Source organism: Leptodactylus fuscus, chromosome 3 (genome assembly GCF_031893055.1).
Source record: "Leptodactylus fuscus isolate aLepFus1 chromosome 3, aLepFus1.hap2, whole genome shotgun sequence".
Lineage (NCBI taxonomy): Eukaryota > Metazoa > Chordata > Amphibia > Anura > Leptodactylidae > Leptodactylus > Leptodactylus fuscus.
In genome coordinates, this window is record NC_134267.1 from 64,549,970 (window position 1) to 64,568,092 (window position 18,123).

Below are 18,123 nucleotides of genomic sequence, written 5' to 3' on the forward strand. Positions count from 1 at the left end.
GTGTCCACTCCTAGTGTCCGTGACAGATTTTGAGCGGACACTAGGAGCGGACACTACATGTCGGACACCGACGGTAGTGTGAACGCTCCCTAAGGCTAGGGCTACACAGCAACTTGAATCTAGATTTCTGTTGCACCATGCTCATGGGAGGAAGAGAATTTTGTGCACGTAGCAAGATTTTAAGAACCCTCCATGTTACAGCCTCCCTGGCTGCTGGTGGTGAAGTAATGGCGTGGAGAATGTTTCCTTGGTATTCCTTGGGTCCTCTGAAACCTGGGAATGATAAGAAGATTCAATATGCTGCTACATAATTGTTTCTAGTAAAGTGTTCATTCAGTGTAAATGTTTAGCAAGCTTTTCACTATATCTTAGATCAGTCAGTTCAAATAGCTCAATAAGTTGTTTTACTTCATATTTCCTTAACCCCTTCCCGCTGATGGCACTTTTTGACTTCCTGACCAAGCTCCATTTTTCAAAACTGACATGTGTCACTTTATGTGGCAATAACTTTGGAACGCTTTAACTTACCAAAGTGATTTTGAGATTGTTTTTTCATAACACATTGTACTTCATGTTAGTGGTAAATTTTGGTTGATATGTTTTGTGTTTAATTATGAAAAAATAGGACATTTGGTGGAAATTTTGAAAAATATACATTATAAAGTTTGAAATGATGTGCATAGCATACAGATAGTCAGACCGCCAAAGTATATAATAAATCTCATGTCACAGATCTCTGCTTTATGTCGGCATCAAACTTTAGACACAGCTTCGTGTTGTGCCACATCACTGGACTGCAGCTAGGAAGAGCATAAGAACATGAGCATATCAGGAATGAGAAATTACTAGCGACATACTGGAGCTATGACTATATCATAGTCATTCTGCATTGCCAACAAAAGGGGATGGGTTTTATGTCTACCTTACATCAAGATGGGCATTCTTGGGGCACTCCATGTGGGCTTCAAAGGGGTATTCCCACGTCGCATACACACCAGTCTTCATTTCTGTAAAATCTTCTTTCTTCCTGGTTTCTTGCATCATTTGGTGGGCGGGGTTTCACATGCAACCAGCCGTTTAGCTCCGCCCCCAAATTAGTGTGTAGCTCCGCCCACCCATATTGGACTATGAAGTACAGGCAGCAGCAACTCCGTTCTGTGTTACATACAGAGACTGCCTGTCTCTGTCATAATGAACACAATTGAATTAGCTAGCCTGATAACTGGGAGAACAGAAGAAATGAAAGCAGCTCCTCTCCCCTCTCTGCTAACAGGAAGCTAGGTCACATGGTGTAGACACAGGAATAGCTAGATACACAGGCTCGCTCTGGTGCACTTAGCCCCTCCTCCCTCCCCCCTGAGAGCAGGCAGATACATCACTTGACTTTTGAGCAGATAAGTCAAGGGCTGTTTCAACAATGAACTGAATAAAGTAAGATAGTGAACAAACAAAGCAGTTTTGCTGAAGCAGTGTATTTAGGAAAAGTCTTAAATCCACATTAACAAGCAGTATAGATAGGATCCTTGTGATGGGACAACCCCTTTAAAGTTCAGATCGTAGCCTATGAAATGTCATCAAGTATGGTTGAAGTTAGCAATGTGGGGGGAATGGAAAGGGGAGACATTTTGGGGTATAGGAATGAGAGATGAGCCATACTAGGAATCAGGAATGAGAGGGGTAGCCATTCTGGGGTCTAGGTAGGGATTCATGCTGACGACCAATATTTATAGAGATATTGTGCTGGGTACTGTGAATGAGAGGAGAACCATGGAAGGACCACTATTTAAAGGGATTCCATGCTAGGACCGGGGCTGAGAGTAGGAGCCATACTGGCAGCTAGGAAAGCCATGCTGAAGACCAATAATGATGGGGCTATCTTTAAGTAGAAAACATGCAATTCACCAGGGATGTAGTTAGGGGCATATCTTGATGGAGTGCAGTTGCACCCAGGACCTGGAGCCTTAGTATGCCCATAAGGCGTCTCTTCCAAGTATAATGAGACCAGTACTATAAACAGTACATTGTAACTGGGTGGTATAGTACACATTTTTCATTGTGACCCAGGAGCTTTATGTTACACCTCTGGTTGTAGTACAGTGACATTGCTATTTATTCCCAATCTAAGTCTGGTTCTGTCTAATATGTTCAAGCATAAAATGCATGATTTCTGGCTCATTCATTATTATTTGGGGCTGTACATGCTTGCTGACTTCCTTAGACACTTTTTTTTTTTGTTATATAACTGTTCATTTGCAAAGAAATTTATCACAAAGAAAAACAAGAATGAAACACAGACATCATAGAGGCATGTAGAGCAATGTAAACACAGGAACATTTGTACCCGGGAAGCCCAAGGCACCTCCAAAATAATACAAAGCATTTGCATATCTCAATGTTGGAAACAGGCCAACAAGGGCTAAACCAATGGAAACGAAAGAAAACAGGCATACAAGACAGGGGAACAAGAAGGAAAGAGGGGGAGGACATCCAGGAAGATAGAAATGAGAAGTCAGAGAGATTAAGTGGCCCAAAATTCATCCAACTGATTCCATATTTCTTTAAACACTTTAACATGCACTCTCTATAAGGTTTTCTTTGAGATGACCACCCCTGTAAAGGATCATTTTTCTCTGCAAGTTTGGGTGGTCAGCACTAATGCTAATCTTAAGAGTAACAATTACATGTCTAATGTATGTGTTTCAAGAACAGCTGAGAAAAAAAGTATTCCTTGTGTGAAGAGCACGGTTATATACCGTATTTTTCGGACTATAAGACGCACTTTTTTTCCCCAAAATTTTTGGGGAAAAGAAGGGTGCGTCTTATAGTCTGAAGGTGGCGCCTGGCATCCGCTGTAATAGAGAGGCGGAAGCCGGCAAGTGATAGACGCCATTACAGGTGCCGGGGCCTGAGACATCGCTGCGCTCCTCTGCCCTGCATGAAGCCAGCAGCGGCAGGGGATCCTCCGTGCCCCCGCCGCTGGCTTCATGAAGGGCAGAGGATCGTAGCGATGTCTCAGGCCCCGGCGTCTATCCCGTGCCGGCATCCGCCTCTCTAGTACAGCGGATGCGGGTCAGTATCCGTGGCCCCTTCTCCCCCGGGGCCGGTCCCCATCGGCCCCGTACCTGTAAAGATGCAGGCCGGCTCCTGCGCGGCGATATCGCAGGAGCCGACCTGTCCGGGTGACAGCCGGGAGCCTAATGAGGCTCCCCGGCCTGTCACGGCTGTATATTAGTATTGCGGCTGGTCTCTATGACCAGCCGTAATACTAATATACAGAATGTCCCATAGACGGCAATACAGTTGTATTGCCGTCTATGGGACTTGCGATCAAGTGACCGCAGGTTCAAGCCCCCGGGGGGGAATAAAATAGTTTAAAAAAAAAAAAAAGCTTTAAAAATATGAAATAAATAAAAGTTCTAAATCACCTCCTGTTTTTTTTTCAATACAAGGTGATCTAAGCAATAGATATCCCCCAAAATGGTATAACTAAAAAGTACTTCTGGCCCCGCAAAAAAAAAACGCTCTATGCGTCCCCGTACAGCTGCAGGGTCACCTGTCAATGTGGCCTTGCAGCTGTTGCAAAACTACAACTCCCATATATTAAATATTTTACCAGTTTTTGCTTCAAAATTTTTTTTCCCTATTTTCCTCCTCTAAAACCTAGGTGCGTCTTATAGTCCGAAAAATACGGTACGTAAATACTTAAGTATAAGCTGAATTTTTCAGCACAGTTTTTGTGCTGAAAAAGCCCCCCTCGGCTTATACTCGATTCAGCAATATCAATGTATAGAATCTCCCATAAAATAGTGGGGGAAAAAAAGCTTAAAAAAAAAATAAAAATTAAAGGTTCTAAATCTCTCCTTTCCCTAGAATAGACACAAAAGTAGAAAATGACTGTGAAACACAAACACATTAGGTATCCCTGTGTCTGAAAGTGCCCAGCCTACTGAATATAGGGTATCTGCAGTGCTCCTCTTCCGTCGGAAAGGGGTTAATAGGAGCACTGCAGATAGCCTATATTCAGCCAGGCTGAATTACAAGGGGGGGGGGGGGGGGAAGCAGTCCTCAAGCTCAGGGAAGGGGCAGACAGACAACCAAAACACCCCCTCCCCTTCCCCAGCATCTACTGCACCCAAAAACTCCGACCATTTTAATTTTTGAAATTTTCCAGTAGCTGCTGCATTTCCACCCCTAGGGTTATACGCGAGTCAATAAGTTTTCCCAGTTTTGTGTGGTAAAATTAGGGGGCTCTGCTTATATTCGGGTCGGCTTATACTTGAGTATATACGGTATATGCCCCCAACTATTTACAAGAACCAGGGTGTTTTGCAGATTGGAAATGCACCCACTGCCCTGAGCATTTACAGTGTGTACAGTACTTTGCCATCACCATTGGCTGACATTGAAATGACAGAAGCGGCAGTGCATATTTCCTGCTACTTCTTCCAAACTGGGGTGCAAAATACCCCATATATCCTGATCAGTCCCAGCAGAATCAGCAAATTACCCCCTATAACATTTCCGGATTTAAGTTGTCCTTCACTGGAAATTGTAATATGATACCTTGTACCAGTATCTTCTGCTTTGTGTACATGGTGGACACATTCCTAGAAAGAGAACTTACTAAGTAGCGCCAATTAACCTGTAAAGCCAGAGTACTAAGAAGAAACGCATACAAACGTCATGTTTATTTTAGTCAGACCCCATTTTTGAATTTAAGTAGTGCTGACCTCTGACTTTTTTCTTCTAGGTCAATTTTATGTAAAGATGGCGTTCTTTATGTGAAACTCCGGGCAGGACAGCTCTCTTATAAGGAGGACCCGATGGGCTGGAGAAGTCTACTTGCTCAGACAGTTACTCATAGAAATTCGGAAGCTCGTAGTTTTAAGGTACTTTATATTATTATTATTCGGTTTTCATGTGCATCCATGTGACTGGTGTTTCCCTTGTGATTTCAGTACTGTACTATAACTGGCATAATGACATTTATAAATAAAGGCCAAAGTTTTATAGATTTCTTATCTCCTTACAATGAATTTCTTAAGTGTTAGAAGGTTAGGAAACAATGTGTACAAACAATAGGGAACAGTCTGATGATTTTAAAGGTTGGAAATTCTAAGACTGTGTATAAAACATAGGTTCAGCCTTTTATCACACTATTTACAGTTTATATACAGATACATTACATAAAAATACTTTGCAGTACATATCTTCTCATTTAGTTATACTCAGATGCTTTCACAGTTTTGCTTCTTCAGATCTGAAATCTCTCGGCATTCCTTGATGGTTCCGTGGGCCAGATTTACTAACGGGACTAAAAATATACCTCAATTTTGTAAATTTTAGGGGCACAATAATGCATTTTACTTTCTACTCCACTGGTCCCTTACTGGTATAGATTTCAGTTCAGTAACACAGGACCTCCTGACATGTGCAAGAATTAAGAGGATGGGGCCTCCTGATCTTTCTGGTGCATCTAGTACCTGGGTGGAAATGAATGAAGACCGGTGTAGGCTTAATAACAACTGGTATAGTCTTAATAATTTCTCCCCAATGTCTACACAAATCTTGTGGTCTGAATTTTAAGAAGTTTTATATGCACACCAGGCATTTTACAAGAACTGTACATATAGGACTTCAACTTAATTGTTAAACCTATTTTATAATCACAATCTATAGGAGAGCCCCTGTCTGAAATAGGAACGTTAAAAATATTTCAATCTTTATTATAGAAAAGTCCAAGGATGTATAGATCAAACTAACACTAGAGGGACAAAATTAAACATCTAAATGATGCTGTGGTGCAGTCCTACAAGGCAATGAGTAGATACAATAGTGTAGGAAATACAGAGTGAGGATGAATTACTCCTAACTCAGGTTGTTAACAAAGTACCTGCAATGTCCAACCACAATATATAGGGGAGTAACTCCAATGTCGCAAGGCTAGGACCCAGTGCATGGTGTGTGTATATATAGCATCTACCCCACTATTGCCCTGAGACATTTACAACCCCATAATATTTATAATATTGATAGGATGGATCAGGAATCTTTGTAAGCGGATTGGGTTTCCATTTTTCGTGTCCCCAAGTGGACCCAAAGAATGGACACCCAAGCTCAAGTGTGAACCTAGAGTAATACTGGTGTCAGACTCCAACTAAGTTGCCACCTGTAGACTGTAAATCAGTATCATCTATTGCGGCTAGGTTACTGCCGCCCCAGTGTATCAGTATCAGCTGAACCCAGTGCAAATTACCATTTTATAACTCTCTGGTCAATAGTCATGCTGACTACTGCATTATGTTTGATGTGGTTATATATCGTTTATAACATACCACTACCCAATACGTGAACTAAAATACATTAAGGGTGCTAGATTCAAGACCCCCAGCCTAATCACGTAACCCCTTTAATTTTGATATCTCAGTCATTCACCATGCATGAACCCTACCCTTGGTCTGCTCTCTTCATCCTCAGGATAGCACTGTCATGTCAGCAGTTTTGAAGACTCTAAACAACCGTCAGACACCCTTTAATACAGTGAAACACATCCACTTAAAATTACATTAATAACCATCATCTTGAGGTGTGGGTCACCTCTTGAGGTGTGGGTGTGTAAAAGTTTTACTGGGAGGAGTGGTGTATGGTCTCCCTATATTGGTGTTTACCAGCAGCCCCTTTCAGTCCTAGACATTGTTATTGAAGTGCTGGGCAAAGAAACATGCAAGCGGGGCAACACGGTGGCTCAGTGGTTAGCACTGCAGCCTTGCAATGCTGGAGTCCTGGGTTCGAATTCTGCCAAGGAGAACATCTGCGAGGAGTTTGTATGTTCTCCCCGTGTTTGCATGGGTTTCCTCCCATACTACAAAGATACACTGATAGGGAAAAATGGCTCCTATATGAGGCTAACAATGAACATTAAAAAAAAAAGTAAATAAAAATAAAATCGCAAGACATGAGAATATTTTCTGTGTAAGTACATTGTGAAATGTTTTGTCTTGCATCTGTGTCTTTGAAATACGATCAAATGCTTTTGTTTATTGCAATGAAGAAGGTTACTGTCGAGAATCTAGGAAAAGGATGGGTGTGGTGCTGCAGCTGTACACAATCCTATGACGCACCATTTCAGAGAAATCAGCTGGCTTTAATCCCACATCTCTGCTTCTGTCATGTGTTGCCCATATAAGCCATAAAGAGCCATGTTATGCCTCACTTTTATATAGAATTATTTAAGCTCATAGACCTAAAACTTCCTATTCAAGTAGTATTCCAGAAAACAATTGATGCCCTGTCCTTAGGAAAATTTTCAATGTACTGTATGATCTGTAGGGATCTGACAGCAAGGAGTTTCATCAGTCAGCAGGAGGTGCGACCCCTTTAGTATTCATCCTATGCCCATTATTGCAGCCCAGCTTTATTCCATGCAGCACCAAATAGAGTCCCATTTTTCTTGCCTATCCTATTATTATATTCTTGCTTCTTCTACCACTTATTTTATGGTACATATGAACGTGTAAGCTGGTCCCTGTTGTAGGTCAGCAGACCTTCACTCCTTTTAGTCAGTCATTTTGGAATGAGATTAAGAGCCGAGCCACAGGTAATCGTCACAGTCCGTAGTATGGAATGTGATGAGTGCATGATCTTTTATGGAAATAAATTAGAGCGTTTTATTCACGGTTTCATCCATTGCTAGATCCCAGCATCTTTAGCCACTTTCTGGGTGGGTGACAGTGTGCTTGTTATTGTACGGTCAATGATGCCTTTTAGTGATGGAAGTAATTTGAGTAATTTGAGCATGTGAAGTATTGGATGTTTCTGATAAACAGCCTAACACAGTGTTCCTTTTCTCCTGCTTTAGCCTGAGGCTATTTCTGCTTTCACATCTGATCCGGCACTCCTATCCTTTGCAGAATATTTCTGTAAACCAACAACTGACATGGGCCAGGTAATAAAAAAAAATTGTAATGTGTTCACGTGAGAAGATCTATTTTAACGTAACTTACTTTATGGCTTCACAGTGATATAGAATTGACTACAATCCACTGTACACTCACAGCATTGTTGTGAATTGGTGAAATTTAGCAGTGGTTGGGCATCATGCACACCTCTGCATTTATTTCAATGGATAGGGGTCATATTGCCCTGTGTGTAAGATGATTATATTGTGTTATTTTTGCACATTTTTTTCCCGTTTTAGTATAAGCCTACTAATAAGTGGTGTAAAGTTAGACTACACAGTCTAATAATATGCCAGATTTATCAAATCGCAGCAGATACTTTAAACAATTTTCAACTATACCAGATCTATCTGTCTGAATAGACAGTATTAGTAACCATTAACATTCTCTTTTTAACAATATGTACTATACATCACTTGCTGTATGAGGACATATCTGCCATTATTGTTTTGGATTTGTATTTATGCATTCACTATGTGGTGTAAGTGACAATACTTTTATCCTGCGAGATGTTATGAATACAGCAATACCAATTAACTTTTTTTTTCTTTTTTGTTAAAACACTCAAACGTTAGTGTGAATCTAGAGGAGGTTGAATCAATTGTTTATTTAAATACCCCCTCAGAATAGGTTAATGTATAACAGCCACAAGTGATGTCATCAGTACGATGTACCACTATGGTAGTTTGCATGAACTACACTGCTGCTGCAGCATAATAGTACGTCACAAAGCAGGAAAGTGTTACAAATCCCTACATTCCACACCAAGCATTGCATGCAAAGGAAGAACACACTGGTATAGAAGAACTTTTCACAATTTCTATACCCATCTGTATAACCATAATAAGCCTTCAAGTTGGTAGCAAGAGTTTTAATAATAACAGGACTGGGAATATCAAATAATTCTTTATTTACAATTTCAGGAAAATAATTGCATATTTAAATTAATATAATACTTTGTTTTGTTTCACTAGAAACAAGAAATTTTGGACTTCTTTTCATCCATCTTGTATGAATGTGTAACTCAGGAGAACCCAGAGATGCTTCCTGCCTACATTGCAATTGACCAGGTAAAATAGTATATATTCATTTCTATTAAATTTTGACTTCAGACCTAAGCTACTATTACAGTCCGTTAGAAGAGTCCCTTAGCAATAAGTTAATAACAAAGTTTCCCCCTGCTAAGCCCCGGTGATCACCTTTTATCTGTGGGGAACTCTAATACTCCATTTTGGTGCAGCACCACTACTGGGAAACGAAGGCACTACTCAATACCTGTTCAGTCAATGGGCTGTACTTGTAAGGCAGGACAGGCCCTTTAGGAAGTTTTCTGTCATTCAAGGCATAAAAAGTCACATTTTTCAGTACTAGTTGGCTCTTTGTGCAAAACAGTGAAACTCCGCCAGCTATAAGTTGGCATAGATTTCAGACCAGGCACACAGCCCTGCTGGAGCACTTGCCTCTTTTATGAGGAGAGGCACACATTGATATAAATGAGGCATCACAGATAAGAACACTGACATTCAATATACCACTCTTCATAAAATCGTCCCCATTAACTTTCAGAGCTTACAGTTTCTGCTACATTAGGATGCCATTTATAGGATTAGTATGATCTGGGTTTATGTTTGATATTCCATAGGCTGTGAGAAAACTAGAAAGAAGAGAGACAACAGAATCGTTTGAACTATGGCAGATCAAGTTGGTGTTGGAGTTCTTCAGTTCACAGAGCCTTCAGGAAAGGATGAAGAGGAACCCCAACCGTGGACTCTTTATGAACTCTGAGTTTTTGCCCGTGATGAAATGCACCATTGACAACACCCTAGACCAGTGGTTGCAATGTAAGTGAGTTTTGCTTACTAAAATTTTGACTTGTGATGTTGTTAAACATTTAGTAAAATGGGGTCAATGAATAACCAATGTTGCCAGTACACACTTTATTACAGGTCTCCCACTTCTGAGCACTCTCCAGCTGTGTCATGGCTGTGTTAATGGTTTTCAAATTGCACACTATTTCATGTCTGGTTATGTGATGATCTGTATAGAAAGAAAAACCTTTCTCATCATGTGCTTCGGGGCCCCTTTCTTGCAGTCCATGGTTTATTAGTCTTTTGAGCAACTTACCTACACATATTGCTATTTTTAACCTCCCTCTTGCATACCAGATCCTTTTCCAAAGGATTTTTACTTTGCTTACTTGTATAACACCATTATATTCCGCATCACTTTTACAGGCATTGTCAGTCACAGTCCCATATAGGGCTCACTATCTATATTCCCTATCTCAGTATGTATAGTTTGGGAGGAAACCTACGCAAACATGGGGAAGAACATACAAACTCCTTGCAGATGTTTGTCGTTGGCAAGATTCGAACCCAGGACTCCAGCGCTGCAAAACTACAGTGCTAACCACTGAGCCACTGTGCTGCCCACCTATTTAATGAATGACTGAATTTTGTTCACAGTTTACATGCATAACATTGGGTATTCATCTAGTAATCTAAACCAACAAAGGTTAGAAAGATTGTTAACCTATTGAAGTATTTGTTTTGTGGCAGGTGGCGGCGATGTTTCTCTGCACTCATATTTGGCTGGCCAGTCTATTGAAGACACTCAGCTCAGTATGTTGGCCTGTTTTTTGGTCTATTACTCTGTGCCAGCTCCTAAAGAGTTATCCGATGGAAGGCTGGAAGGTAATGTTTTATGTTTAGCACTTTTTACACTATTTCATATTCCTTCATTGTCATTTTATATAGTTCTTTATCTGCAAGGTAATATGGCAATAAATATTCAGTTTTCCTGTAGCACCAAAACAGCAGAAATTAAAGGGAGTCTGTTGGATCTAAAATGTCTCCCAAGCAAACAATAATGCTTTGCAGGGGCCTTTAAATGGGAACAGAAACATACTTTCATGACCCCAAACTGATGAGGCAGTGCAGAGGTAAGAGTATTTTTATGGATACTCCAATGCTTGGGCACAGTTTACTATATTTTCCCACAGCTGTGATGCAGGTGGAGGCTGAAAATATCATATACTGCCAAAGGGGCAATATCGGGCAGCAATTGTTTACAGGCATATCAGGCCCCCCCCTTTATGCACTTGAGGTTGTTTTGCATATCCATAAAAAGATGATTATCTCTCCATTGCATTATCAGTTTGTGATCACAAAGATATGTTTCTGTTCCTATTAAAGTCTCCTACACACCATTATTGTTGGTTTGGGAGACAAATTGACAAATTATACTGAATCTGCACCCATAAAACTGGACTTTTGGCATGAGCCATATTCATTCATAACCTCTTGAAACCCCCACCAATCATATACTAATAACCTATCCTATGGTTAAACACACGGCCCCTGTTCTGATCAGGCGTCCTCCGGGTGTGCGTGACTATAGAAATGGACGGAGGTGAAAGGAGCTCTGCTCCCATTCAAGTAATTGCTAAGTAACTTCATTGCTATGTCAATTGCTATAATTTCTGCCAGTTGGAGGCAGCTGTTTGGTGCGTGTCCTTGGTGCGTGTTCTTGGGTGTTAGATCCCCACCAAACGGATACTGGCGACTTGTTTGTTACGCTAAATCCGCTCATTGAACAAAGGAGTTGTTGGAATGGAATGAAAGTTTATATGTGTGAATGTGATGATGTTATATATGTAAGTGATTACAATATTAGAGTGTAAGGATAAGTTGATTGGGGAAAACTATACAATTGAAAGGAGACTAGCACCCTGTTCAATCTGCCTGTAGCCTGGATACAAAACAAGAAACCGTTGGGTATATTGGCATACAAGTGCCGTATGGTATTCTGCAGCATATTTGCCCAAAGATGATGATAAAAATAACGATACACCTAGTTTGCCAAAGGTGTGCCAGATGGTCCTTAATATTTGATTGGCGCTAAATTGGGTGGTAGGGCAGGTCCAGTACGTGTTTCAGTCTAACGGTGAAATTCCTGTGAAACCCTTGTGTGTAGGCGAGCATTATCCTGCTGAAAAATGCCAGTTGGAAGCTCTGCCATGAGAGACAACACTTGTGGCCGCAGGATGTCCTGTGCATATCGCTACTAGGGGTTGTATGCCATGGTGCCCAAATAATGTAACTTTTATCTGTCTGTTGATCTCTAAAGGACAACAAACATATTTTCATTGATTTGATTATATAAATAAAAATCTGCAAACTTATTTTATTTTCCCATAGGAAGTAGTAGTTTCTCTGAGCTCCTGTTGAAATTCCGAGACCTCAAGATGCCAGTGAGAGCATTACTTAGGCTTGCACCACTACTACTTGGAAATGCACAATCTATGGTCCTCTAGCAAATCTCAGGTTGACCAGGACAGAAATCTGAAAACATCAAGTGAATTAATGGAGATCTATGGTGTCAAGAGCTTCATCTAATAGGAAATAACTCTGTTCCCTGGATGTAAACACATTGCTACATATCCATGTGGGGATGCCCACAATGCATGCAATATTATAGGGAAATCACAAGGACGGGACATACAAATGACAATGCAGGCCGTGACTTGGGAAGGGTTAAGATGGTGCAAGAAAATATAAAAGTTGTTGTCTACACTAGCAGTCCAGTAGATGTAAATGTTGGATGTTTTAGTTGCTGTGTGATACAACTTATTTTCTATACAATCTGAGCACCAGCTTGATGCTCCTTAAAGTTTGAGGCAAGGAGAAGTCCAAAGAGCATATGATATTTTATTATAATGGGGGCATTCATCTTCAGAAGAGGAAATAGAACATCTCCTTCCACCAGTCTCTCTGTATGTGTATGACTACAAGCAATAATTGAATTTACTGCTGTCAGATGAAATCACATGCTGGAGGAAACAGCTGGTTGTAGGATGCACAGAAACCACAAAGGGCGTAAGAACATGGGATGTGCAGAGATTTGTCTCCATTTGGTAGATCAAGGCCAAAGTGAAGTGCAGTTGTATTTGTGTCTTAAAAACCTGCTTTGTTTCTATTATAGGTATCAAAATGTGATGCTGCAAAATGTTTGTACATAAAGTTTTCCTAAAATAAAAACAGAAAAGAATCAGAGCCTCATTCATGTATTATTTCCCTATCACTATTGCTTTCATTATGACATACCTGTATACAGTCCAGTCACATTAATGTGACCACCTGTCAAAATCCAGAATAACCACCTTTCGCAGAGCGGACCACTGCAAGAAGTGCAGGAAGAGAGGGGCTGTTGTGATGATGTTCACTGGGATGTTGAGCCATGCCGACTCCAGTGCTGTGACCAGCTGTGCTAGGTTACGCGTTTGAGCATCCATGGAGCGAGCAACCCGATCGAGGTGATCCCACAGATTCTCGTTTGGGTTCAAGTCCAGGGAATTTGCTGGCCAAGGGAGTACGGTTAACTCATCCTGGTGCTCCTCGAACCACGCACATACTCTGCGAGCTTTAGGACACGTCGCATTGTCCTGCTGGTAGATGCCATCATACTGAGGAAAAACATTTCGCATGTAGGGGTGAACATGGTCTGGAAGGATAGATGCATACTTGTGTTGATCCATTGTGCCTTCCACAATGAGGAGTTCACCCGGATGGCTGATGGCACCTGCCTTCTGCGATTTGGTTATTTAACGTTGACGTAAAAAGTAGGCGGTGGTCACATTAATATGACTGGACTGTGTATGATAGATACATATTAAAGTGTTGTAGGAATGGACAACACCTTCTGCTTACATGTCACTGTAAGCTAAGAACTCAGCTATCAAATCAATCAACTTTTATTGTCAGGGTAGGCAGTATAATTATAGGGAGTCTGTCAGCAATAAATTGGTTATAAACCTAATCTCTGTACCTTGTAGAGGTGAGTCTATAGTTTCCAAGTATGCCTATGTTGTTCAGCTTTGGAGCCCCATTTTCATGTAAATCAATATTTTATTTTTGGCCACAGTGAGGAAAAAATAACAAGAAGGCCACGTTCCCGTAGTGGAACCAGTAGGGTTGGTTATGGAATGGCAGCCAACCCAAATGAATCCACAGGTGAAGGTGGAGTATGAGATCCTTGGTATACACGATACCAAGGAGTTCTAAATATGGTAGGGATACAGCGTCCAATGACTTGAGTCTACCAGACGATCTGGAGCCGTTAGTACACAGAATGTATACATGGAAAATGTTTTATTTTTGATGCAAATGGTGGGAAGTGCCTTGGCCCAGAATCTGAGACCAAAGCCCAGGCAAGCTAAGACACACCTAAGACACTTTTCATTTCATTTGCATATAAATAAAACAGTGATTTACATTAAAATGAGGCTCTTACGAGAAGTAACTGTGACATGTTTTGGAGACACTATTTTCTTTTACTTTATTTTACTAAAAACATTTTTTGGGTGCTTGTCGAATTATTTTGTCTCTATTGTTTCCAGTGGCTGACTCTTAGCCTTCTGATTCTTCTTTGGCCTGATATATAAAGTACATTCAGTGGATCTCCATATATTAGCAGAGCATATCCTAATAGATCATAAAGCAGTCCTGTAGTTATGGTCCACCATGTTTAAAATCATCAGATTTCAAGAGGGAAGCCTCCTGGGAGATATAAACAAGAACTCTTATTCTCAAAAATTCTATATGAACGAACATGACATTTTCTTTCCTAAAGGCTGTCGTAACCCTCGACCACATCTTTATCCCTAATTCTACAGCTCTGTGCATGTGCCCTAACAACGATAAACCTAGTGGCTGTGTTTTATGAATCATTTGGACAGGTGCTTGTGCTATTATATTAATAACACAAATAGAACATACACAATACCGTGATCTTCATTCATTCATTCTACATGTGGATTTATTCATAGCTTTCATGATGGCCAAAATGTGATACTTCCCTCTGGCTAATTCCCTTTAGAAATGCTGCATTGTTACCAGTGAATGAAGCACATCTGTACATTTGTCAGTATCTAAGAGTTATTTTAGGCTTCCTCCTGGTCATCTAGTGCTCTTCATCTTACTGTTGACAAATATTTCCAGTTTGACCAAAGACACTGTATGCAGTGCTGACCCTTATTTTTTAACACTTCCACAATTCGTCCTGGCATGCTGGATATCAGCTTCTGGGCCAAGTCTTGACTGGTGGCAACCAATTCCTGCCTAATCAGGTTATCACAATTTCTGTGTTTTTATTTGCCCACCCATTATTTGAGAATTACCCACATATGGATTGAGATCTGTGGAGTTTATTAGCTATGAACCCAAAATTTAAATGTTTAGTTCACCATTTAGTTATCCCTTTTGCTTTGTGATATGGTGTGCCGTCATGCAGGAAAAAGCATTGTTCATCAACAGATTGCTCCTGGATGGTCGGGAGAAGTTGCTCCTGGAGGATGTTTAGAGTCCATTCTTTTACTCTTGGCAGTGTTTTTGGGCAAAATTGAAAGTGAGCCCCACTCTCTTGGATGAAAGGCGAATACACAAAGGAATGGCATTAGGATGCTTTATTGTTGGCGTGACACAGGATTCATGGTGGTGCTCACCTTTTAGGCTTAGTTCACACGTAAACGTGTGGCTTATTTTGGCACCGGAAAAAAACGCTTCCTAATTAGGAAGCGTTTTTTTGACCTTGGCATGCTTTTTTTTGTAAAAACCGCTTCCAGGCAGCTTTCCTATCCTTTAAGAGAATAGGCTGCAAAAAATGCGTCGCGTTTTTACCACGCGTTTTTTGTAAAAAACACAACACAGTTTTTGCGGTGTGTCTGGAAAAGAAAAAGTGAGAACTACCAGGAGACCTCTGTCATGGTGGGTTCACTCACAATCAGGGGCGGATCCAGGGCCGGGCGAGCCGGGCAACCGCCCGGGGCCCCGCTAACCTAACAAAATGGTCCCGGTCGGCATGTCCCGACTCCAACTGAGCTCAGCGTTAAAGCAGGAGCTGAGCTGACAGCTCCTGCTTTAAACGCCTATGTATTCGGCTCATCGGCGGTAGGACGCCGATGAACTGAATGCATAGGCGTTTAAAGCCGGAGTGTCACAGCTCAGCTCCTGCTTTAACGCTGAGCTCCGGGCCTCCGGCATTTGTAGCCGCGATGTGATGACGTCATCACATCGCGGCTACAATATGTGTATGAGGGAGAGAGCTGCGAGGGAACGAGGAATGGTGAGTGTGTGTGTGAGTGAGAACGGCATGACAGTGGGGCAGATGGAGGAGGGAGAACGGCATGGCACTGGGGCAGATGGAGGGGGGAGAACAGCATGACACTAGGGCAGATGGAGGGGGGAGAACAGCATGACACTAGGGCAGATGGAGGGGGGAGAATGGCATGACACTGGGGTAGATGGAGGGGGGAGAACGGCATGACACTGGGGCAGATGGAGGGGGGGAGAACAGCATGACACTGGGGCAGATGGAGGGGGAGAACGGCATGACACTGGGGCAGATGGAGGGGGAGAACGGCATGACACTGGGGCAGATGGAGGGGGGAGAACTGCATGACACTGGGGCAGATGGAGGGGGGGAGAACAGCATGACACTGGGGCAGATGGAGGGGGAGAACAGCATGACACTGGGGCAGATGGAGGGGGAGAACGGCATGACACTGGGGCAGATGAAGGGGGGGGGAATGGCATGACATTGGGGCAGATGAAGGGGGGAGAACGGCATGACACTGGGGCAGATGAAGGGGGGGGGAAATGGCATGACATTGGGGCAGATGAACGGGGGAAGACCGGCATGACACTGGGGCAGAGACCGGGGGGAAATGAAACTGTGGGCAGATAAAGGGGGAGAATGGCATGAAACTGGGGACAGAGATAGAGGGGGGGGACATGAAACTAGGGGTAGATGAAGGGTGTATATGAAAATGGGGGGGAGATATAATTTACGGGTGACTGTAGGAGGATTATACTGTGTGGAATCACATGAAAATTGAATGGGAATAGGTGGAGTCAACATAAAAGTGGGCGGGGCCTAATTTGCGCTGCGCGCGCCGCACGTTTTATTCCCTCTTTCTAGTCTTCAACAGTTGGGAAGTACAGGTTAGAAGTGCGAGACCCCCAGTAAGTAGGGCCCCACCAAAGTCAATTGCCCAGGGCCCCGCAAACCCTGGATCCGCCACTGCTCACAATTTTGGTCAACATTGTGAATATTGAGTCATAGTGAAGCAGCAAACATTGTGAAAACCAGAATTTATGTTAGTCTTGAAATGTGTAGCAAAACTGTACACTGTCACTGCGTCTTGCATACAGTCGAGCCCTTATCTACGCTATATTGCTTTTTACTAGCTTGAGTCAATATTTGTACTGGAAGCTGTGCTATAGTTACATATGGCAACCAGGCATTTGTATGGTGTAGATAGCCAATACAAATTGTAATTTACAGACAGCATAGTGACCAGGCAGAATGTGCAAAGTACAACAATCTCAGTATAATATTCAGAATGTTTTCTTTTGTGTCCATCAAGTAATTCTGGTTGTACATTAAGGCTGGTCTTACACGACCGTAGTGGTGTTTACGGTCTGCAATTTGCGGATCCGTAGCACCAATTTCACTGAAAAAAAACACATTCCGTAGATGACCATGCTCAACCGCAAAGTGTATCCGCAAGCCTCCATATGCATCCGTTTTTTGAGGATCCGCAAAAAAAAACACACCCCCTGCCTTAAAAAAAAAAATGATGTCACTGCATAGTTACAACCCATGCTCATTTCTTCTGTGTTGCTATGACAGTTCAGCGATCCTGTTCTGCTCTTGTTCAGCGGTCTGGCGACTTCTGTGCATGGATCCATTTACGGTGGACGCTCAGGTAAATAACTCTTTGATAATTGCTCATATCACCCCAGGTACCTTTGTTTTGTCCACATTTTCGTGTGTCATTTTCAACCCATATGCCATAGCTTGTATCGATGTATTATGTTTTATGCATGTACTTTGACATTTAAACCATACTAGCATAGGTGTATGTTTATGGTATCCAATGCTGTGTGTCACCTTATCATTCTTGCCCCCCCCCCCCAACTTACCTGTACCATGACCAGGAGCTGTTCCACGAACTGACGCGTCATCTTCTCTTGACCTCTGGAAGTTAATGAGTCCTCGGCTGTCGTCTTCTTTTTCTCTCCAGCGCGCTGAACCCTGCATGTCGGGTTTTTCTGTCCGCTTGAGAAGTCGGACATCTTCACTTGCGGACAGGGAAGGAAGGGCA

General features: G+C 42.1%; 1 protein-coding gene across 1 annotated transcript in view; it reads left to right on the forward strand.

Moving 5' to 3' along the window:
* Positions 1-12,981, forward strand: part of ANAPC1 (anaphase promoting complex subunit 1) — a 78,257-nt gene extending 65,276 nt beyond the window's left edge. The window contains exons 43-48 of the mRNA XM_075267679.1: positions 4,751-4,889; positions 7,859-7,945; positions 8,933-9,028; positions 9,601-9,799; positions 10,517-10,651; positions 12,158-12,981. Coding sequence (XP_075123780.1) covers positions 4,751-4,889; positions 7,859-7,945; positions 8,933-9,028; positions 9,601-9,799; positions 10,517-10,651; positions 12,158-12,273 — 772 coding nt within the window. The 3' untranslated portion in view covers positions 12,274-12,981. The remainder of the gene's footprint in view (positions 1-4,750; positions 4,890-7,858; positions 7,946-8,932; positions 9,029-9,600; positions 9,800-10,516; positions 10,652-12,157) is intronic.
* The last annotated feature ends 5,142 nt before the right edge of the window (positions 12,982-18,123 follow it).